The 23831-nt window shown below is 43.2% G+C and overlaps 1 protein-coding gene across 2 annotated transcripts in view; it reads right to left on the bottom strand.

Moving 5' to 3' along the window:
- MAGI3 (membrane associated guanylate kinase, WW and PDZ domain containing 3) overlaps positions 1-23831 on the bottom strand; it is a 238322-nt gene that overhangs the window by 8972 nt on the left and 205519 nt on the right. For both annotated transcript variants that reach the window (XM_059375780.1, XM_059375779.1), the window contains exons 12-19: positions 23315-23471; positions 20819-20910; positions 18486-18675; positions 16216-16404; positions 10868-11053; positions 2261-2363; positions 1418-1544; positions 715-858 (exon numbers count right to left, since the gene is read on the bottom strand). In XM_059375780.1, coding sequence (XP_059231763.1) covers positions 715-858; positions 1418-1544; positions 2261-2363; positions 10868-11053; positions 16216-16404; positions 18486-18675; positions 20819-20910; positions 23315-23471 — 1188 coding nt within the window. The remainder of the gene's footprint in view (positions 1-714; positions 859-1417; positions 1545-2260; positions 2364-10867; positions 11054-16215; positions 16405-18485; positions 18676-20818; positions 20911-23314; positions 23472-23831) is intronic.

The following is a 23831-nucleotide window of genomic DNA, read 5'->3' as shown; positions in this document are numbered from 1 at the left end:
AGAAATCCAAAGTTCTCTTGAGCAGTACAGGGAAGGCTGTCTAGAATTTAAAATTTCCACCATAATTATTTTTTTAAAATCGAGGCCAGCACATGTCCCTATATATCACTCCTCTTGAAGTAACATTCAGAGAAGGGGGGGAAATACCTTCCTGCAGAAACAGTCTGAGCTGCAGGGCCCTGTACAAAGCTACAGTGTTTCAGAGTTGAGAACACCTGGGATGAACCATTACCCAGATGAATTCCAGTCTTTCAAATACTAGTAAAGGTTGGGAGGGTCATGCTTTTTGATCTCCGGCTACCTCTGTGGGTAGCTGAGAGGAAAAAAAAAATCTTGGGCCCATTATTTCTGGGAAGAAGTTAAAGATTCTGTTTTATCCTGGCTTTTCTAAGACTTTTAATAAGATGAAAGTATATTTTATTTACTAATTCATTTGCCTTCAGACGTTGACTGTGTAAGCCAAAAGTAAGTTTCCTATGGCCTAAAGTCAAGATGTAAAAACAGCAGCACTGCGGTAGCGCCCAGGATACCAGAGCGAGGACAGGAAATCACCAGGTATCCGAAAGTGAAACAAGGAGCAGCTGCTTTCAGGTTTAGGGACAGAAAACTTGGCTGCTTAGCTTTGGGAGGTTTCTGCATTCCCTTTGATCAACTATTTTCAGTCCTTTTCAGTCTGGAGGAAGAACCAAAGGTTGGGAGAGGAAGCCAACTCACGTGAATCCTGCCGTCTTTGATGGCGGGGCCCTCCTCAGCAAGACGCAGGATGAACAGCCCCATGTTGTACTCCTTCCCCCCGCGAAGGCTGAACCCGAAGCCCCGGGGGCCTCTCTCCAGCTCCACTGGGTAACAACCAAGGCTCTGGGAAAGAAGGAAGTAGGAGAAAAGTAAGTTTTCGTGGGCTGTTCTATTGAGAGTTTGAAGAGACTACTTTTAGAGCTGGGAGATTATGACTTATACGCTCAATATGCATTTCTATATCGTAAGAAAGGAATGTAAGCTTTGGTTGAATAGCTACTTTACAAATGCAGCCTAAATTAAGCTGAAGATCACATGTTTTCTCCACTAGTGGGTCAACATACAAAAGAATGATCAGAGAATAGAATTTGGGGAAATGCTTCCTTTAAGGAGATCTTGACTAATTTTCCCTGGGGAGGGGTTTCGGCAAACTCCAACACCGCTGTTTCTAAGTACCCGACCCAGGGTGCACAGTTCTCCAATTCCAGGGTAAACTTGTTCACCCTTCACATCTTCTCGTGGAAGCTAATGGAATGCCAAATACCCAGCAAGTCTTTAAGAATTATCAACCTTGGCAACAATGTGTCCGAAATGATTTGTAGTAAGAAGTCACCAGTGTCAGTAATGTAGCCAATGAAAATAACAGTCCACCTCTGGGCTGGGGGGTGCGGTGTCCGTTTACCTGATTGGGCCGGGTGCCAACAACCGAAATCATCGCCGTGTCAGGCTGTGCAAGGTGCTTGTGGTCAGACCATGAATGTCTGTAAGAAGTGGAGACATCCTTCCCAATTTCACCTTCTAGAGCACTTCTACAAGAGAGAAATCCAGTCACTCTCTGAACGGAGAAAATGAAAACAGTCTGAAAGTAAAGGCAGACTAATTTCTTTAGTCCGAAGCTGGCCATTCTCCTGACGAACCGCCGTGAAGGCAGACTGTTTCTAGTACCAGAGGTGCTGGGCAATCTGGCCGTTAACTCCAGCGTCGAGTCTGTCAGCACCTCCCATTGTTTTGGTTTGGTTTTTGCTTTAAGGGCATCTCGGTGTAGTTTATAGCAAGGAAGACTGCACTCAACTAACTGACCCAGAGGGAGATGAGCTGACCTCGTCGGTGAGAAACAGCTCTCTGGCAGTGCCAGTGCCCGTGAAGATGCCGAATTTCTGGAAATCTAGTTTTTGTTACATGCTAGTATTTTCAACAAAGGAGGAAAAAGAAATAGGTACAAATATTGCTCTGGTCTGCTCAGGTAGTCCGAGAAGAGAGCAACGCATGTGGTTCTGCGGCTTTCCTACCAAAGTTACGAGGACCAAGAGTAGCAGAGCCAGAAGCTACTGTCACTTTTTTTTCTAATCCCCATCATCAGGCATGACTGGATACTTATTGTGCCCTGGGATGCAGCTGGCAGGAGGAAGGAGGTACCGAGGAAGGGGAGGGTGTAGGAAGATAACTGACGGTGTACCTGTGTGGGGGTGCGAGTGGGGCTGGGTGCTAAGGAGTGGGGAGATGAGAGAAAAAAGACCAGCCTCACCTGTCCCCAGCCACATGGTTGGCCTGCGACTGTCCCATGGGTCTGTGCTGTAGGGCTGGGCTTTGCCTGGCTGAGTTTGTTCCTGATGGTGGACCGTGATGCTCTGTTCACGTGAGAAGACAATAAAAATATGACTTTGTACATAAAACTGCAAAGGCCAAGTGGTGTGCAAAAGTGAGACTATGCTAGCACATGGTTCCAGCCTTCCTGATCCGAGTGACTACCGCGCGGACAGCATGGCAGTCAGCTGTCTGGAATAGGAACGTTAACATTTCTTCCCCTGTCGCTTTGATGAATGCTCATGTTTGAAGAAAACAGGAATCGTATTCTTTTGAACATCTATACCACACGAAAATCAGAAGTGTCCACACTTGACAGCATTATCTAGAGGGCAGAGCGCCAGGAACTATCCTGTATCCTTCCAGAGCACACACCCCACAACAGGTAAACAACTCTAGATGACACAGACGGGTCTCAGGAGTGCAGGGACACAGAAGCCAGTCTGCAAACCACACACAGATCTGTGACCTGCATCTTTAATACTGGAGCCATTATTTTGCCTCACACGAATACCTAAGGCAAACTTCTAGAACCATCCCAAGAGTTGACAAATGTTTGCAAAGACTTTGCTGCTTCTGTTTTCTGAGAGCACAAATGTGTGGGGAAAAAGTTACTATTTCTGTATCATCGCCAGCAGCCCCAGACCTTCTTGAGGGCAGGTTTCATAACTAAACATGGTAGAAACTGCTTGCATCGAGATGGCAAGTCACAGGAGGTACCAGTCAAGAGAGATTCTTAAGGCTGTCGCACTTATATTTGTAAAGCTGGAACTGTCGATTGTTTTATCCTGTCTATATATTAAACACATGATATTTAAAATATCAGAGAAAGGGAGCACAGCTTAGTGAATAAGACCATGAACTCTGTCAAGACTGACACGGGTTAAGCCTGACTCATCATTTACTAGTTGTGTGGTTTTTTTCAATTTTATTTTTTTCACTGTTCCAAAATTCATTGTTTATACACCACATCCAGTACTCCATGCAATTCGTGCTGTGTGTTCTTGAGGAAATTAACTTACATTCTCTGTGCTTCTAATCATCTCATCCAGAAAAAGGGAATTATAGCCACCTTGTGGGGTTATCGTATTGAACAAACTTTAAACAGCACCTGGCATATTATATTCATTATATAAATGTTTCTATTATCATTATCATCAACAAAATGATAAAGTCTGACCTGGGACTGTATTTCTCTTAAAGTGTACATTCTGAAATATTGACCTTAACAAAAGTTTGTTCAATGCTTTAAAATCAAGTGCTTAGGAAGAGTGGAGTATAAACTTTTTTTTGGGGGGGGGGAGCCCTGGAAATTTGTTGCTCTTTTAAATTACTATCATGAACCTTATCTTCTTATTTAGCTTAACGAGCTACTTAGGCTGGCCCTCCTTGCTGGTCTCCTTACCAACCTCACTCTGCTTCCTGGATGCCCGTCCTAGCATGCAAACTGAAAACCCAGCCTTCCTCTGCCTTGCTGAAAAACCCATGGTAACTTTTTATTGCTCGTAAGATACCATCCAGACTCATCACCTGGGCACTTGTGTCTTCCCACTTCATCTCCTGTTCAAAATGTCACCTCCTCTGTGAAATCTCACCTGGCCACTTAGGCACACTGTCTTCATAGCATTTTCCGCCTTGTGTCAGCGCTAGGAGAACACCTGTTTCTCCTGCTCGACCGCGAACTCCTTGATTGCAGGAATCACACCTCATTTACATTTATATTCCTGTACCCACCAGAAATTCCCAGAAGTCCTTCCACTTTTGCTCACTGGGTACATCAATTTCAAGTTACCTGCCTCTAACCTTAAGTGCCCATCACATAGCTGAATTCTGGTCTGTCATAAATTCATGGCTACTATTAAGGGAAAGGAAACTGATGGGAGAAACTACTTCTATCAACAAGATGATGACTGGGAGATACTTGTACCTTTGTAGGAGTCCAATTTAGATAACTTTTTGGCTTCCTAGCTTCGCTGGCACAATGGGTGTTTTAACTTCAGGACAGGAAAAAGCAGCTGATCAATTTCAACCTCTCCTCTACCTTTCCCTGAGGATGGGCGTGTCACTGTGGCATCTGGGACCATGAATTGGTTTCATTCCCATGTTCCTTCCTTGTCCTTGAAAGGTTAAATAAAACTTTCTATCACTGGGTTTTTTTGTTTGTTTTGTTTTTTTCAGTTTTAGTCCTTCGACCCATGCTACATGGCTTCTCCAATTTACTTCTGTGTAAAGAGCTGTTCTAATTCTCAAAGTTAAATATCCCATGATGCCAAACAGGCCTATGCTCTCTCTGTTTTATCTGAGATTTCTTCAGATAATAAAGCAATGGGTTAAGTAGATCTCTCTCTCTCTCAATGAGAATTAAACTTTTGCTAGAGTTTCTGTGTGCAATTATTTAAGAGAAAGTATAGTATCAGAGGAAAAACACAAAATTTCATAGTTAAACTACAGTGACAAACATAATAACATACCATGAATTATCCTTTGCAAGAACAGTGAGAATCTTATGAGGGTACTTTCTAAAACTCTACTGAAGAACACAAAAGATAATCTGAATAAGAGAGAAGACATCCCATGCTCTTAGGTGGTATGACTTAGTATTTAAAAGTATACAATCTTCCAAAGTTAATATATATTCAATATATCTAAATAAAAATTACAGTTGGATTTTTTTTGCAGGAGCATTATAATCTCCTCTAAAATTTTATACAGGAAAGTTTTATGAATTTCTAGTCAAATTTGGAATGTGTATAGGGGGTGACTGGGTAAAAACTTGCCTCAAAAGTCAGATATTAGCATACACCACAAAGTTAAAGATTTTTTTTTTAAAGCATGTATGGATATGTATACATGCACACACACACTTTAAAAATATATCATGTATATTACCATGAAAAATGCATATGTAAATTAACCCAAGACCAGATGAGTCAATAGAAGGGAAGAGCTAGGAGACTCCTGTTGAAAGGGGAGGTACAGGAGTGGTGGTGACATGGACCAACGAGAAAAAGAAGTGATTTAACAGCCTGTGCCGCTCCATATGAGAATAAAAAAATAAAGTTGGATTCCTCCCAAAACTACATATAAAAGGGAGGCTCCAGATCCATTAAAGAACTAAATGCAAAATTACAAATCAAAAAGATGATGTAAGAGAAAATCTCTGTGACATGGGGTGGGCAAGGGTAACTTCTCTGAAATGAAACTTCAAAAGCATAAGTCATAAGGTAAAAATTGGCTAATGGGATCACGTCTAAATTCAGAAGCTCTGTTCAGTGGAGGGCACCATGGTCAAAATTGACATACAGACGACAGGAAAAGATCTTTGTACTTTCTCAGACTGAACTGTACTTTCTCAAACTAAACTCCTGCAAAATTCCGAAGGAATCTCTAAATAACAACAAGGAAAAGACCGAAATCCCGCAAGAAAAGGAAGTCGAGGATGCGAAGACGCAATCCAATAGAAGAAAAAACCCCGAAACAGGCATCTGATGAGACGCGCAAATTCATGGGTAATAAGAGAAATGCAAGTTAAACACCAATGAGGACACCTCCCATACTTGGGCGGGTTTGAGAGCAGACTTGTGCCCCATCCCGGTGGACACATACAGCTCTAGAAACGTCCGTGTTCTGCCGCTCAGAGTGTAGGTACGGCAATGATAGGGGACAGCTGGAAGCACCTGCTCAAGTTAAGCACATGCCTACGCTCTGATAGACCGACTTCACTCCAAGAAATTCTCACACTGTTTATAAGGGACACCTATGTGGGCATGATTATCAGGAGCGCGTGTGATGAGGTGGCTGTCTGGGGGGCGGAGTGGGCGGGTAATGTGTGTTAAACACATACTATGAAAAATTGTTAAGTTGTTAAAAGCAATTGATTATATTCCTTCAGCAAAGTGGATAAATCTTAAAATTGGTGCTATGACACCAAACAAAACAGAGATTAATCAGACTTCATCAACATTCAACTTCTGGGCATCAAATGGCAGCATTTGAAGAGCGGGAAGACGACCTGCCGAATGGGAGAAAATGCTTGCAGGCACAGCTCTGTTAAGGATCTAATATCAGAATACATAAGAGGTCTTACAGTTCGACAATAAAAAATACAATTAAAAGGGAGGAAAATACCTGAACCTACATTTCTCCACTGAAAAATCTACCGATGGCCAAAAGCACATGAAAAGGCTCAAGGTCATTAGTCCCTGGGGAAACAAAAATCAAAATCACAATGAGCTACAGCGTCACATGCAAGGGGGGGTGGGAAGCAGATGAACGAATAAATGTCCTGTGAAACCCTGGCTCAGATCCTGGAGCAGTAACGGGACGCCAAAGAAACAAACATACGGCGGTTCTGGGAATGGGGAGAAGAAAACCAACATGAAATCTATAACACAATCCCATGTAACTCAAAGATAAATGCTAACACACACACAATTATGTATTTTAAAAATAAATCGAGGCACACACCACACACGGGAATGGTTGCCAGTGGGAGCAGTGAGAGTAATGACAGCAGAAAATAGAGTCCGATGGGGACAAACAGATAAATAAACGGAAAACAAGGCAGAGAACTTGGTGGCAATGCTACCGGAGCCATTCTATCGTGGCCCTGGGGAGCTTGGGTGACCTGTGTCACTCTTAGACCTGGGATGGCCAGAACCTGACCCGCAAGGAGAAATCAACGTGGAAAAATAGTACACTGTGCAGATGTCTTTACAGTCAGCAAGAAGAGCCAGGCGCGGTCCACTGCCGTCCTATTCGGGAGCACAGGTTGGTGCGGAAGCGGTGGCTGGTGGCGTGGCAGCGGGCAAGGCTGGAGCCCTGAGCTACCAGTCGGTGGAAAGTTTTATAGCAGATGTGACATGTGGCTTGGGAACTTGGTTAACTCATTTCTTTGGGCAAAAACCCTAACTATTCAATAGTATCTGGTAAAAGGGAAAAAACAGAATGGGAGGACCACTTTTTTCTCTTTCCAGCTGTCTTTTATCTATGAACAGCGAGCGGCTTCTGGACCGTAGGGAAGCAGTACCCAAGGGGAAAAGCTGCAGCTCTGAGCTATAGATCTGAAGGTGTGATTTCTGAAAACAGCTCTAGGGCGATGAATATTCATTTGATTCTTCAGTGCAGTTGAAAGATTTTATACTGAATATAATGAGAAACCTGGAAGACTTACAAACTCCATGAATGGGATTTTTATGGACAGAAGAGACATTTTTTCCTGAGAAGAAGAGATTCTGACTGTTTCCCTGGTTTAATAACACTTGAGTATACAATAAAATAAGGTGTAACACTGAAATGTGATTTTTATGTGTTAAATGTGATTGCATTTTAACAGGCTGTGTTTACATATGAAATAGACTATTATTTTTTTAAGATTTTATTTATTTATTTGAGAGATGCAGTGAGTGAGTGAGAGAGAACACCTGAGCACAAGAGCATATGAGCAGGGGCAAAGTGAGACCCAGAGAGAAAGAAACAGTTGCCCTTGCTGAGCTGGGAGCCCGACATGGGGCTCAATCCCATGACTCTAGGATCATGACCTGAGCTGAAGGCAGACACTTAACTGACTGAGCCACCCAGGCACCCCTGAAATAGACTCTAAAGCATGTACTGCTGGGGGGTTTCCTTCCACTGTTCTATTTTGCCTAAACACGGACTGGCCCTATATAGAAAATCTTGAGTACGTCCATAAGTATTCGGACCACAGCGTCAAAGTTAATTTTTCCTTTAAGAAAAATGCCTGAGCAATCTTGGATAACCTCTCAAACACCATCAACAATAAAGGGTAATTTTGGCCCCCCAAATTTTTTTTACTAATTCTCTTACTGAGCCCTTTATCCTGTAGCTACTGGGTGTGTGGTTCTTGGGTTGGTCAGCAGTAAGACGCCTATAGATACCAAGAGTAAGCTTTTAAAACATTTTCTCATGACTTGACAGAATGATTTTATGTCTTGATTTTTATTTTTCATTTCATTTTTATGTATGTCACAAAAATGCTGGCTGTGGTGGGCTGGAAATGTCACTGGTCCTTTTGACACATGGCTAGAGAAACACTGAGCACGAGGACTGCTGGTCCCACTACTTGAGGGAGCTTCTTTCGCAGCTACGTGCCAGGCACACTGACGTGAGTGTACTACAGACCTCATCCTCCAAGCAAACCTAAAATGCGATCTCCTGTGATGCCGATGCCTACTTTTCTTTGTGGGTCACAGAACAAATTTAAGGCTAAAAAGCAAGCTCTGGAGAGCGAAGTAACCATAGTGAGCAAAGGGAGACAAAGAAACCTGCCCCAAAGTCCTTCAAGAACTTTTTTATTGAGCACTTACTATGTGCCCGACACTGTTTTAGGCCCTTGGGGTTCAGCACTGAACGTGACAAGACGTCTAACTTCAGGAATCTTGTGACTCTGCATTGTGGCGGAGGGGAGACGGCAGTAAACAAACCACAGGTTCACTCATCTCAGGCAGGCATCAGTGCAAGGAAGCAAAGTTGAGCAGGGCGGAGCGTGAGAGGACTGGGGCGGGCAGGGTCATTCTGGATACTGTGGTTGGGAAAGGCATAGCAGTCAGGAGCGCGAATCCTGGGGCCAGTCTGCAGACTCCCACTCTGCTTCTGTCAGGAGCCTTGTAACTGTGGGCAAGTTCTCTAAGTGCTGGGAGGCTCAGTGTCCTCATCTACAGAATGGGAAAACAACAGTGCCTACCTAGGATTAGTTTGAGCATGAAACAACTGAACAGATGTCAAGTGTTTCTAACACCTGCCATAGTGTTAAGTGCTTACTAAATATGGCTACTCTGTCCTTAGGCGGTGAGATGTGGGCAGAAGCCCAGATGTGGGGGTCAGTCATGCAAAGATGGGGTGAAATGACCCAGCTACCATTAGATGAGCACCTCAGGGCACTTATGCAGACTAGGTATGTTTTCCACTGTAATTTTCATGGAGATCCTGAAATAGACATTATCAGCTCCACTATACAGATAAAAACCTGCAGGGCAGAAACCTTAAGTGGCTTTTTCAGGTCATCCAGCTAGCTGACAGGTGTCCGTGAACGATGTCTGTTACAGGCCTCACTTCTTCTATTGGGCATCTAACGCCTCTGAGCTAGGTACTGGCACAGAACTGAAAGTCGCCTGACTTTTACTTTGTTTTTTTGTTCATTCATTCCCTCGTCCATTCGTTCATCCATTGAACTCATTTCTTCATTCAAAAAATAATTACTGACCACCTACTAAGTATCACAGTCAACTGATAAGATTCTCTTTGTCTTCCAAAAGCAGAGCACTTCAGCAGGGAGACCATCACACAGGAGCAATGCTCAGTGAACTGCGGGGTGGCGGAGTGCGGGGGCCTCACAGGACAGAGCGGGGGGGTACCCATGGGCACAGAGATCGAAGAGGCCTTGCTCTGGAGCGGATCTGGAAGGAATCTGTAGAAGGAAGCTGGGATGAAACTCATAAAACACCTTCTGTGCAGAGAATGGGGAAACACTTGGGCTTCTGCAGTGGGGATTTTGAGGAGGAAGGAGCAGCAGAGTCTGGGACAGAGTCTTGGCAGAGCATGGACCAGACTAGAAAAGGGAAATGGGCCGGGGCAGGGATGTCACCAGGTCCGAGGGCTGGAGAGCTCACATGCAGGTGGAAATGCCCGTCCGGCGCTGGGATGGCAGCAGAATCACATACTACTTTGGCTATGAATGAATGTGGGAGGGAAGGGCAGCGGGAAGAGTGAAGAATGGAAGAATCAAGAAAAAAAGACCCCAGAACTGATGACAATAGAAGACCACGGGGCACCATGGGCCATGAACACCCATTACAGTACACGGGGTTTGAACAGGAGAGATGGATGGACTCGCCCTAATTCTGCGCTTTGGGGCTTCCCCGCTCTTAGTTTTGCAAACTTGGGAAAAATGAGAGGCACATTATGTAATCCTTACCTTGTAATTCATGAACAAAGAGCCCTAACGGGTGCTGTTCAAAATTCCTAATTAGAAACCCTTAATGACGAAAAGACAGCTCTAAAGCAAGGCAAGACACTAAGTGCATTTTATGCCCCATTTACGGGCTGCTTCTATGCACTGCCCGGCCCCCCATTTAGACAGCGCCTCGCAGAACAAAGCCCCGGCGGTGAGGACAGGCACACTGGGCCTGGCCCTGACACAAAAGGCTTGACAGCAACAGTGACTATCTTTGAATCTTTAGAGGATTTCCTCTCACGCCAGCAAGCAGAAACTGAACAAATTATTTTAAGAAAATAAGATCTGAGAAGTATGACCAATCTCTCTCCCTTCTGGGTGATTGCTTCTCCAGCCTGTAGAGAAACAGCCACCACTCGCGAGCTGGATTCCTTATCTCGAGCTACTGACAACTTCTTAATAAACTGTCACTTAAATTCATTCAGTGGAAGAGGCAAACGAGGAGACTCCAGAGTATCTAAACGGTTCTATCACGGCGGTCCTGCCCGCGGTGCTGGAAGGAACCGCTGGCTTCCAAGGGCTCCGTCCTGTGTCACTCACACGAGCTTGTGCAAGGCAACGTGACGGGCTCCTTACCTTCCTCAGCAACGACTGTAAGTGTGACGGTGACACCAGCGTCTTTGATCAGCTGAACAATGCTATCGTGGGACAGCTCAACAATGGACTGCCCATTCACCGCAGAGATGTGATCTCCGATTTTCAGCTTTCCACAGCGATCTGCTGGGCTTCCCTCTATGACTCGGCCGATTTTGTGAGGAATAACTAGGGGAAACAAACGCCCAGGTTTTTCCATTATTTAAGATACATTAGCGCTGGATTTATCATCATTTAAAAATTCCGCATCATAACATCAAAAAACGTTCTTTAAATGTAGGCCAAGAAAGTGTCGCCTGTGGCCATCTTACCCGGCAGTGACGATCTCCGTGCGGTCCTCGGCTCTCGGCCCGCACGGGTGCACACTCCTTACACGGCGGCAGCTGCAGCACGTACACCTCTGGGCTGCCTTTCACTCACCGCGAACCTCTCCCCAGTTTTCTCACTGCCCTCCTAACACTCCTGTTTGAAGGCTACTGACCTCCCTGATATGATACTCTCTCACGAAGTGGATGGTCCTTACTGATTGCTGGCCATGCAGACTGCGTCCTGTTTTGGCTATTTCAGAAACTGCCACAATGAGACCACCTCTGGTTCTGCTGAGGGGGCATTTACTCCCACAGGGGGCCTTGTAAATAAATGCAGTTCAAATTCAAGGTTAGGACTTGGAGGTTACTGCTCAGAAATCCAGGCAGAGTGAAAGGACTGACCGTTAAAACGAATCCAAAATTCACTCCTTTTGTGTGTGCCTTTAGATTTTTTTTTTTAAATTAGAAAAGCTGAGGGGAATCAGAACATGAGATGTTTAAGGCTGAGATTATTTGGCTCATGGATAAACTCTTGCCCTAACTGCACAAAGCAGAGTCAAAGACATTTGCAAAGACACGCCACACAGCTCTAAGGGCTCATGATGCTGAAGGCTTTCCCAGACTCTGAAGACACTTGGCTATTCCAGCTTAAAATGATTCCTCAGACCCTCTCAGGAAATCTTGTCAAAATATCTTTCACCCCTTTAAAAGGGGGCATTTGCATTGAGAAACGAATGTTCCTTCCATGTTCCTTAAGAATTTCCTTACCCGGGTCAGTAAACTTGGCGGGCATTGGTCTCCAGCGGACTACTGACTATAACAAATACGGATAATTAATATTTAAAATGGCACTTTGAGTATGTTTAATTTCCATAGTAAAATCGGCTCCTTATATTTCTAAGTCATGGCAGGTGTATGTCAGGGACATTGAAATAGGCTTTCATTTGAAATGAAAGTTATTCTTGGCTGTGATTTATAGCCCCACAGACAGGGGCACTCCCCTGCTCTTTCAGGATTCTACAGTGAGAGATTTTATCCTAAAATAGAGGACATCAACGTTGGAAGCAAGTGCCTTTTAGCTCTGAATTATATCAAGCACTTATACCATTTTCTTTAAAGCAAAATAATCAGAAAAGCATCTGGGGTAGTGGGCCATGTCCTGTGCCAGTCAGCATGAGCGATTCACGGAGAGAAGAGCAGGTCAGAGTCTGTGCGACAGTGTCCCTGGGAGGCTCAGTTGGTTAAGTGTCTGCTTTTGGTTCAGGTCATGATCCCAGGGTCCTGGGTTGGAGACCCTGGGATGGATGCCTCCTTCTCCCACCCACTGCTGCTCGTGTTCTAGCTCTCTCTCAAATAAATAAATAAAAATTTTGGAAAGAAAGAAAGAAACTATCTTATTCTAAACCAGACAGTGGCCCTGTGGTGACCTTCTACCTCAATACCTTAGCATTTCTCCTGAGAAAAGATCTACTGGTACATGGTGTTCATTCTCAATGAGAAGGAAATCATTCAGCTCCTTGGCATGCTGAAAGGGTTTGTTCAGACTTGGGAAAGCATCAAACCAAGTGAATCTCTGAAGTCTCAGTGGTTTCCTTCTCATCACGTGAGCCATGTGCTCAGAAAGAATCGGCAAATCTTGGGACAGAACTTCCCGAAGGGTTAGTTGTCCGGGCGAAGGAAGGTAAGAGTAGTCAGATTACCATATTCTCGGTGCTAACAGCTGTATTATCGAAACAGTTAAAAACAGCAAAGAGACCAGTAGAAGGATAACTTCTGAACAGACTGGGAAGTTTTCAGAGTAACCCTGTAGAGCACACAAAGCTAAGGAAAAGTCTCAAGTCCTGCCTTGCATTTGCTGGTATACCAAGTCCACAGGCATTGGCCATAAAACCAGTTTATCCGTCTTCATCTTTGGCCTAAATCTTTCTCCCAGACTGGAATGTCCAGCTGCTGAGGTCACTGTAGTGCTCTTAAAACATTTCTTTCAGGGAAAGAAAGGACAGTAATTGGAAATGTCCTCTCTCAAAGAATTCTTTGCAACCAGAGCTGAAAAGTATATGATAAGAAAGAGAAGCACTAAAACCTCTGAAGCACCAGCAAAGCAAAAACTAGCTAAGTCCTTTTGATCCTAAACACAGAGAGGTCTTTTCTAGGTACTCTGTTCACTGAGCACTTACACAAGCTGGGGCCAGGGCAGTAAGGGTGCTGGACCCTGATCCCTGATCTTTGAAAAAGTCGACCGCAGAGAATCTCAGAATTCCTTTTCTTTTTAAGATTTTATTTATTTATTTGTCAGAGAGAGAGCACAAGCAGGGCAAGGGGGCAGAGGGAGAAGCAGACACCCTGTTGACCCAGGAGCTCGAAGTGGGGCTCGATCCCAGGACCCTGAGATCATGACCTGAGCCGAAGGCAGACACCTAACTGACTGAGCCGCCCAGGCACCCCAAGAATCTCAGAATTTCATGACTGGTGTCAGAGTTGCTGCCAGGAACTCTGCTTGGGACAGATGTCACCAGAAAATACATTTAATCAGAAGGAAGAAATAATCCATCCCGAACAGAGTACCAATCTACAACAAGACAAGGTCCATAAAGAATGAGCTAGTCTAATAACTTCCCTTCCTTTTCACCTGTGCTAACTCTGGTCTGTCCACACCTTCTCTGTAATGCAGTCCACAGCTACTGCTCAGTCTCTGTGAGTGAAAGCTCCTCACCCAAACCCCTCCACCCCCGCCCCAGCACCCTCCTTCTATCTACATGAGATGCATGAGAATCCCAAGGAGAAGGCTTGCAGGGCTCAGCATTCTGTGAGATTATCAACTAGCATTTCAGTGAAATTACCAGTTCTGGGGTTGCACCAATGACTGAAAAGCTCAAGGACTTTATACAAAATTCATGGGTACCCGAAGTCTAATTTACCATTCAGGTTGATAATGAGCTGCAAACACTCATTTCCTGCTACACATGAGCTGCTGCCTCGATCTTACATTTTAATTGGGCTTTCTTTCCCATCTCGTTACTCAAGTATTGATAAACTTTTTAAAGTTTCTTAAAGGAAAAAAAAAAAAAGCAAGAGACAAACAATTTTATAAATAACACAATGGCCAGAGCAGCAGAAGCTCCAACAGTCACCAGCAGCTTTTAGTAAAGGTCCGGGCTAAGGGCTCACATGCGTTATCTCCTTTAATCCTCAGACTCCTCTGAGACAGGAAGTGTTAGCATCATCCTCATCTCGAAGAGGAAATTGGAGCTCTTGGAGGGTAAGTAATTTGCCCGAGATCAGACAGCTATTAAAAGACATAAGTGGGGCATGAAGCTGAATTTGATTACAGAGCCCAACAGCTAATGACACTATCTTACACAGAGACCAGCATCTATGGTACACAAAACCATCAAAACAGTAAGAAATAATTAAGACGAATAAATATAAAAATATTTGAAAAATTTAAATATAGACAAACATGCACCAGTGAAACAATATACTTACTATATATTAAAATGCAACATATATTTTAAACATCAACAAAAACTACAAAAAGATTAAGCCTATATAAATAAGGCAACTTATTCTGAATTTCTCTATATTGCTTTGTTTTGTGGCTCTCCCCTAATTTCGGCAGTTCTAGAGAAGGAGTATCTTCGGTATAGAAAGCAGTTAGCATCTCTCGCAGTGAGTAATAATCTTGCACTGTTTTTGTTAATCTGAATGCGTGGGATTATTGTATGGCATTAGAAAAGAGTATGGTTAACTAAAATGGTTATTTGATTTGGGAAATCCTGATTTCCAACGCTTTAACACAAAACCCACCAAAAATCTGCTTTCTTTCATTTTTCCAACACAGGCCACATAATCATCCTCAGAGCCTCAGTGACAGTTCCAGTTCCAAGGGTTACCATAGCAACTGCTTTTGGAAAATGGAAACTAGTATCAGTGAGCAGTGACCTGATACTATAGTAATAACTCATCCATGTCATAGGATCTTCTTCCTTTACACACTTGCATTAATTTTAGCAAGATTTTTGCAAATTGGTGTGGCTTCCAACACTCCTGAAAAGGGTTTTCTTCTTTTTCTAAGACTTTTGTGACCATCTAGTCTAAAAGGATCTTACTACTCAGGATATAATCAAATCCACTGGCAAAGGCAAGCACATGTTTTCCTGTGGTCAAAGATGTTTACCATTTGACCTGGAAAAATAAAGTCACCAGACAAGTATGATAGATCAATCTCAATTTTCTGGTTCTCATCTTACATTCACTTGGATCTTATAATTATATTTAAAGATGATTATTTCTTAGAAACTTAAAGGCAAAACAAATACTGATTTGCCGGATCGTAACCGCCCTGAACATACTAGAGGGAATTCCTCCTTTGCTGGAGGAGTTAATGTATGCAGTTGTCCTTCCCAGATGACAATATTCTGTTAAACTGGGTTCAGGATATTTGGATTAATACTTAAAGTTCTGACAAAAATTTTACCTTTCAATGATGCATCTATAAAAGATAAGAATGCCTGTTGTCATTCAAGAAGGTTCCTTTTGAGCTGGAATGTGGCAATTATGATTAAACAACACAATAGGACTACTTAAGACATATTTGGGTTAAGATTTTTCTGTTAATCTATTTTGCTTCTTCTCAACTGCTTCTAGTATTTGATTCATTTCTGCATTCAGTTTCTTCTAATTAAAACAAAACAAATAATCTATGCCTCCTTATTTGAAGAAACTCAGCATTGTCCTTTTGCTGAATCTCAGAGGGAGCGTACCTCACATCCCTCCCCTCTGGATGCAAACAGAGCAGAGCTGCTAAGACTGATTTTATGAAACCTGAGATGAGAGACAAACCTGAGGCCTGAAAGTTCAGGTTCAGACCACCTGGTTTGGAAATAAAGAAAATATTCATCGCTCTTAAAAAGATAAGTCTCTAAGGCAATGTATACATAATTCCTAATTAGGTTTCACGAAGCCCCCTGGGAGAGTCAGAAAACTCAAACTGCAGGGACAGGAGGCTACAGCAGTCCTTACCTCCCGGAGGGGGTTTGTTTTTGGAGGTGAGGATGACAAAGCCAAATCCTTCATTTTCCTTCCGTTGCAAGACAACATCATAGGCCTCCTGCAGAGCAGGCCTGGCTGGGACCTCTGCTCGGTGCGGGCGGGGTGAGCCATTCTGTGTCAACAGGAATGCTGGAGAGCTGTCCTCCTCAGGTTGTTTCTCTGTAATAAACACGACCAATTCTGATATTTCCGGTACATCATAATTTTTGTTGACTGAAGTGTTTCTGTGCTAAGCCTCTCCCAGAACAAAGATTTGAATACCATAGAGCACGGAAAAGCAATCCCCCTACATGAGCTCTGGACATCGTGGGAGTGCAGCTGTAGGGGGCAGCACTGGGGCTGACATCTTCAGTACTCGCCAGCCTATAACCTGAAGAATGCTATGGTATCTCATTTTAAAGGAAGCTTTCTTGAAGCTTCTGTGAAAGCTCGCGGTAAACCCATTCTTCCTGAAATTGTCCTAATTCCAGCAGGATTCTGATCAGTAATTTTAACAAAAGTTGGTCATGAAAACTGACCCGGTATGACTTCCTTTTAAAATTAACATTAAATATAACTCGGTGTGGGACTAACGCTGGTGATGCCAGGGAGCTCACTGCATGGGGCAGAGGTGCTGCCCCTCACTGGTTGAGAGGTTAGCCGTCAACACAAGCTTCATCCTACAGAGTGTGTTTTACAGGTGCAGCCTTCCTGACTGATGATACCAGATGTGCTAACCTCAGTGGCCCGCCGCCTACCGCACCCAGCAAATGACAAACTGTCCACGTGGGCAGCCAATTCTTCCAGGAGCAGAACAGGTCCTAGGGATCCCCAGCAAACAGAGACGTAAACTTACATATTTTTTCCCATTCAAGTATGACATCAGAATTCAAGAAATAACACAAGTTAGTTCTAACTGATTTAGAAAAACAGGCAAATTTTGTGTCATAATTTGACATAACTGGAGCCATCATTAACAACAGCCAGAACACACCGCCCCTGAGGAATATCCGTTTAGAAGTGGTCTTTTGACTCAAAATCTACCTGATTCTGAGATTATGTCTTAGAATTTCAACAAAGTGCTGCCAACATCCAATCATTAATGAAAAATAAAGGTTGTTTTTTTGTATAATGTGTGGTCATAATAAATTAGCTAAATGCCTCCAGGAGTATCAAACTACTACAAAACATCTTCATGATGCTCTCCGGGAGAGAGCCAGTCTCTAGTTGTACAACAGCACATTTTTTACCGCATGTGGTTATGTTCTGACTCCAACACAACCGACACAGCATTAAAATCTGTGTGTGTCTTTAAATGTCTGGTTCATAGAAAAACAGGCAGGCCTTTCCTTTGGAAGATGCAATCAAAAACACAGAGCCTCATTTTAAAAAGTAATGCAAATATTCATCAAGTCCACACACCTTCACTGATGTCCGCTCTGTGCCAGGCAGACACTGTTTTATGTGTGGGGGATACAGCAGTTAGCTAAGTGCATCACTGTCCCTACCTCAATGAGGCTCACATTCTTGTGCTACAGGGTTGTCTTTTTAAGATCTTCAAGTGGCAAGAACTCACTTCTAAAATTCCGATGTAACATTCACAAAGCTATTGATGAGGAAAATGTTTTTCCACCCTCATGTAATGGTTTAGACCCTGGGCTCTATAATTAAACTCCCTGTTCTAATCCTGACCCTGCTACTCACCAGTAACGTGTCTCAACTGTTTTGTGGGTAACTGTAAAACACCAGTATTTATATCCTGGTGTCGTAAAGACTAAATAAAAGAATCTGTATGTCTGAGACAGAGTAAGCACTCGATAAACATTTTCTTCTTACTGTTAAATGACATATTAAAAGTACTCAAACAGAAACATTCGGCCCTCTTTGAATATTTAGCAATTCCTCAGGATCCAAAATCTTTTGCTATTCAGCTCAAGGGATCTCTTGATATGACTAAAAAACTGTACTTCTTTTTAAGAAAACAGACTTAACCTGATATTCCCATCTATACCACCACATTGGCAAAATCTGTCAATATGTTAATATGGTCTTAATCTAGAGGCAACAAATTTCTTTCTCTCTTCCGATAGTAGTATTATTTCTGGATCCTTCTGATGTTCCATGACCTCCCATGAGGAGGCAGGCCCTGGCTCATCTCGTACACCAAGAAACAAACTAAAGAAACCGCAAAACTGTACAGACAGCACACTAAGTCTCTTTGTTTCTTGATTAGCCTATGAAGCAGGGATGGGCTCACATACCACAGAAGACCTTTCTTCTGACTGTTAGCAGCACGTGGCCATTTCGAGCAGCCGTGGTCATGAGGTCCAAGACTTGTTTGTGAGACTTCCCTTTCACGGGAATCCCATCAATGCACATCAGCTCGTCAGCTGCACGCAGCCTGCCGTCTTTCTCCGCGGCGCCCAGAGGAATGATGGCCCCAATGTAGATCTGATAAGATACCGAAGCGTAGGTTGATCTCTACAGTGGACTAGGCTCCCCTACGACCCTTAACTATTGAGCTAAAGGCTTCCTAACTCAGTACTATGCAAACCAACACTGTTTTTGCAGTTCAACCATGAACATTTGAGAAAGGCAGTATCTTGGAAAGTGACCATTCTCCAAAAGGGCGTTTCACATAACCCCACTCCGTGATCCCTCCTGGATCTTCAGGGATGCATAAACGCAAGATGGAAAATGCAAAGCTGTTCAATGACTTAAAAAGTGCCACTATCACTTCTACCAATATGACAAAAGACATTAAATTCAGAAAACGCAATTCTGTGGAGTAGCTACTAAAAAGTACAAAAAGTGTACCGAATGCCATCAGCAAAGGTTTTTTTTTTTTTTTTTTTTTTTTTTTTTTTTTTTTCAAAGATTTTATTTATTTATTTATTTGACAGAGAGAGAGATCACAAGTAGGCGGAGAGTCAGGCAGAGAGAGAGAGAGAGAAGCAGGCTCCCGCTGAGCAAAGAGCCCGATGCGGGGCTCGATCCCAGGACCCTGAGATCATGACCTGAGCCGAAGGCAGCGGCTTAATCCACTGAGCCACCCAGGCGCCCCAGCAAAGGTTTTCTATACACTGTTGAGAGCAACTGGGATAATTCTTAAGAAAATCCCATTACATATGGTTACTAGTGGAAATTCAGTATATAAACCCAGAAATATTTCTTGTTCCTAAATCGCAAAGCAGCAGAAATCTCAGGGGAACAGAATGGCCTGAGGTCCACTTACATCGAGGTAAACGGATCTGGCTCATCTTGTTTGCTGGCAATTAGACTACTGTAATTAGGGAATCCTGAATGTTTGGCCTAGATTCAGAGCGGCTAAAACCTGACATTTAAGAGAAGGGTTTCTCCCAAGTTGTTTGATATAAACTCTGAAAATGTTTCAGTCATCATTATACGGATCAACAAAATAGGAAGCATGAAAACAGAACCCCATTCTCCACCAAGAACAGTCAAGCTACTGGATAACCTGCCTGGGGCTTTATTTGTCTCCGATCATTGTTTTAACTATAGCCAATATGGCTAATTAGAACACATGTACAATATATAAATCAACTCTTCTATCCAGAAATAGAAAGAAGCCTATCATTTTTTTTTTTAAAGATTTTATTTATTTATTTGACAGAGAGCGATCACAAGTAGGCAAAGACGCAGGCAGAGAGAGAGAGAGGAGGAAGCAGGCTCCCCGCTGAGCAGAGAGCCCGATGCGGGACTCGATCCCAGGACCCTGAGATCATGACCTGAGCCGAAGGCAGCGGCTTAACCCACTGAGCCACCCAGGCGCCCCAGAAGCCTATCATTTTAAAAGGTTACTGTTACTCACTTCCAAGCACGATAATAATGTCTTTCTTATATTACACAGAAAAAACTTAAATATGTTCTCCAACTCTACAAAGCACATTACTTCTCTGTCATTCAAACTGAGGGCAAGACTTAAAAATAGAACCTATTACATTTGTCCTCTAAACTTTATGTGAGAATCGTGTATAAAGTTCTAGATTTTTAAATGCTTTACAAACATAACCCTTATGCTTTCTGGACAGAAACATCAATTATTTTATATTTTTCTAGTTTCACAGGTATGGCAGATGAAATGGCAGGTGAAGTACTGAGCATGAAACTGTCAACCCATTAATAAGAGTAAGTGACCAAATACGCGTGGGCTCACGCCACCTGTTTACGGCGCATTCAGTCAAAGGACAGACTGATGGTGGCAAACAGGATGCTTCTTTCTTAGAGAAGGCAAGGGTCTTAAAATTTAACAAAGGCAAAGGGAAACAGAAATTGAAAATAAGCTGTAGGTACATAGAGAAGGACAGAAATTGATTACTGCCCCACTGACAGCGGACATATTCAATTCCTGCCTTCAGTTCTAGCCTCCGCCACACCAAGATAACTGAGAGACCCCCCCACCCCCGCCACACTAACAGATATGCAGTTCTTCCTCTCATTCTGGAGATGCTTACAGGAAACAAAATCATAAAAAAAAAAAAAGAAAAAGAGAGAGAACAAAAGCACCATATTCTACTGAACAGCCACCCACAATTTCATAGGAATGGCCAAATTCTGACGTATGTGAACTTACAGACTGGTCGGGTCCCTCTCCTCCCAGGACCCGGAAGCCAAATCCTGACTCCTGTTTCCGAAGAAAAACGTCCAAGTCCTTGGTGTTTGGTGCTAAGAAAAATCAGAAAAATAGAAAAATAAATACAAAAATCAAAATGCTTTGATTTACTTAAAAAGGATTATAATAAAACAGTGCAATTATTTAGTAGGATCATAGTATCGAGTTCAATGAACTATAACTTCAGAACTCTCTGGTAGGTGAAAACTTACACAAGAACATACCACTACATACTAGTACCAAAAAAAAAAAAAAAAATCAATTCTAAGTCTTTATTTTCAGCTCTAAACAAAACTTTGTATGGCAAGTGCTCAGGAACATTTCCACTTCCATTATGCTGCCATTAAATCCTAATGGTTTCAAATCCGTGTTGTGATATTAAGTGCAGAATCATCCAATTTAAGTTTGATGTTTGATAGGTACAAATTACCTAAATTAACATTTGGACAAATACTAGGAAAAGAGAGTCCGTACAATGCCTTAATTCTACTACTAAACTAATATCTTTGCTTCTGAAAAGCATTCCATATTTGCTTAGCCTAATTTTGCAAATGGTTATAATTTTAAAAGGAAATAATGATCGCTAACACCTATCATTAGCCCCATTCTCTAGCTGTGGAAGCTGAGGCCTAGCTAAGTGGTCCAGTGTCGGCAGCAAGTAAATGCAAGAGCTAAGATTTCAAGCCAGCTTGATTTCTAGAGTCCAGGCTCTTCACCCACCCTATCCCGCGCCCCAACGGCAGGTTGCATTCATCAGAATATTATGTCTGGAAAAACCTACTTCATAAATAAAATAATTTGATCTTCAAGAAAATATTAATGTTATTCATAAGCAAGAAGTGTTTGCTAGAAACCTGGGGAGAGATATAAAAATTAAGGTATCGGACAGGGTAAATCTTGATAATGTTTCTTAGAAGCAGTCTCTTTTAAGAAATGAATCCTATTAGAATTACCGAACTTTAGGGATAAAAGACTCTGGAGCCCAACTCAGTTACTTTACAGATGTGGCCCAAAGATGAAGGCCCAAAGTATAGTGTCCACCAATACTAAGAATATACCAGCCTATCAATGGCAAGTCAGAAGAAAGGGATTCTCCATAGTTCTATTAATTCAAATTATTGCTTTGCTGTATTTGCCTCTGGTTTCCATCTTTCTGAATATGGCCTGGGCCTATCAAGATACAGATCGGGGGGGGCACCTGGGTGGCTCAGTGGGTTAAAGCCTCTGCCCTCCGCCCCGGGCCTGGCCCCCAGGGTCATGGGATCGAGCTCCGCGTGGGGCTCTCGGCTCGGGGTGGACCCTCCCCCCCCCCCCCAAACACACACTCTGCCTGCCTCTCCGCCTACTTGTGATCTCTCTCTGTCAAATAAATAAATAAAATCTTAAAAAAAAAAAAAAGATACAGATCGGGAATTGATTAAATATGAAGCCGATTATACATAATATTTCTACCTGTGTACACAGTTTCCAAGGCAGATTTAGATTTCTCAGAAACAAATTAATTTGGAAAAAATTAAGCCTACATAATCTGCAATTTTACTCTGGAAAACATTCTTCATTTTAAACAAATGAGCACCAAACTGAATTTCTGCCTTCTGCATGCTCCCCGCTCATCACCTCTCAGCTGAGCTCCTCTGAGCTAAGTCTACGCTGGTCTCCTCCTCAGGCTGCACACTTTCTGACTCACCACCCCTCACACCCCTGCCAGGAAAATCTCCGAAATACAAGTCCAAGACGATCACCCCTACCTACAGTGAAACCACTGCTCGGCTCTCTTTCCTTTCTATGATGGACTCCAGCTTCCTCAGAGCGGCCTCCCCTGCCCTCCCCAACCCTCCCTCCCCAGCCTGCTGGCTCCTGCTCCCCCGCCCTTTGGTTTCTGGTGCCAACTGGACCCAGCCGAACTCGGCTACTTGCAGAACCCAGGCTGTGCAAGGTCAACATGCAAAGGTTATTCCTGCTTTCTTTCCCTTTCTCTCTGCCTCATAAATACCTCTTCGTCTTTGAAGACGTGGTTCTGGCTTAACTTGCCACGTGAAGCAGTATCTGATGCTTCCTGCCACCCCCACTGGTAAACTGATCATCTCCTCCTTTGGGTCCCAGTGAGACTCATCTGGACTCATTTAGACAGACTTCTCTGATTACATATTTGTCTTTTCCAATCAGGGCTAATCATCTGTTTGGGCGCAGGGCCTGCAGAACCTATTTATCTCCCTACTCCCATCACCTACAACCATGTTAGGTAGACAGTAGGCACTTTATCCCTGGTTTTGAAAAAAAAAAAAAAAATGGATGAATGAATGTTGAATATAAATGGAAGAAGCCCAGAGTCAAATGAAAACTGGGAGGAAGGAACAGCTTTACAATACGGTTTTGAAAGCTTTACAATCCCAGTTTTTTAGAAAACTCAAATTGATTTTGTCGCATGCTTTCCTGAAATAGTCCACAACTACTTACGTTTATCTTCGTATAAAGTCTTAGATTTCAGGTAGACCTCAGAAGGATCCAATTTCGGGGATCCTGACCTGATAATGCTGGGTGGAAAAGGCATAGGCTGGGGAATGGGCTCATTTATGGCCTCCAAACTTCCTGAATTTTCCTTTTTATCTGTTTTCTGAAATGGAAAAGGGCCTTACTTAGTATTTTAGAAAACCAGATGGCTGATTAGTTCATAAAACTATTGTGCGAACCGGGTGTGTCAAGGGATGACAGGTGGGCGGGGGTGGGGCAGGTGCAGGGTCAAAGCCACGGCGTCTTTGCAGCCTTGTAGGAATCTACCTTCATAGCGGTGTGCACTTTGTCAAAACATATTTAACTTAAACTAGAAAAGATTTATACTGCCGTCAACTGAAGGGTCTGAATTAGTCCTAAGTTTACACGATCTTGCCCTTTTCTCCAGCCCCAAGACACGAACGGAGTTTGGGAAGAAGGTGGGCAGGGACATAAGCCAGGGCAGCAGCATGCGGCGGGGGGG

The sequence above is a fragment of the Mustela nigripes genome, chromosome 14 (assembly GCF_022355385.1).
Source record: "Mustela nigripes isolate SB6536 chromosome 14, MUSNIG.SB6536, whole genome shotgun sequence".
Classification (NCBI taxonomy): Eukaryota; Metazoa; Chordata; class Mammalia; order Carnivora; family Mustelidae; genus Mustela; species Mustela nigripes.
Note: the sequence above shows the minus strand (reverse complement) of the source record. Positions and strands in the feature narration are given on the sequence as shown.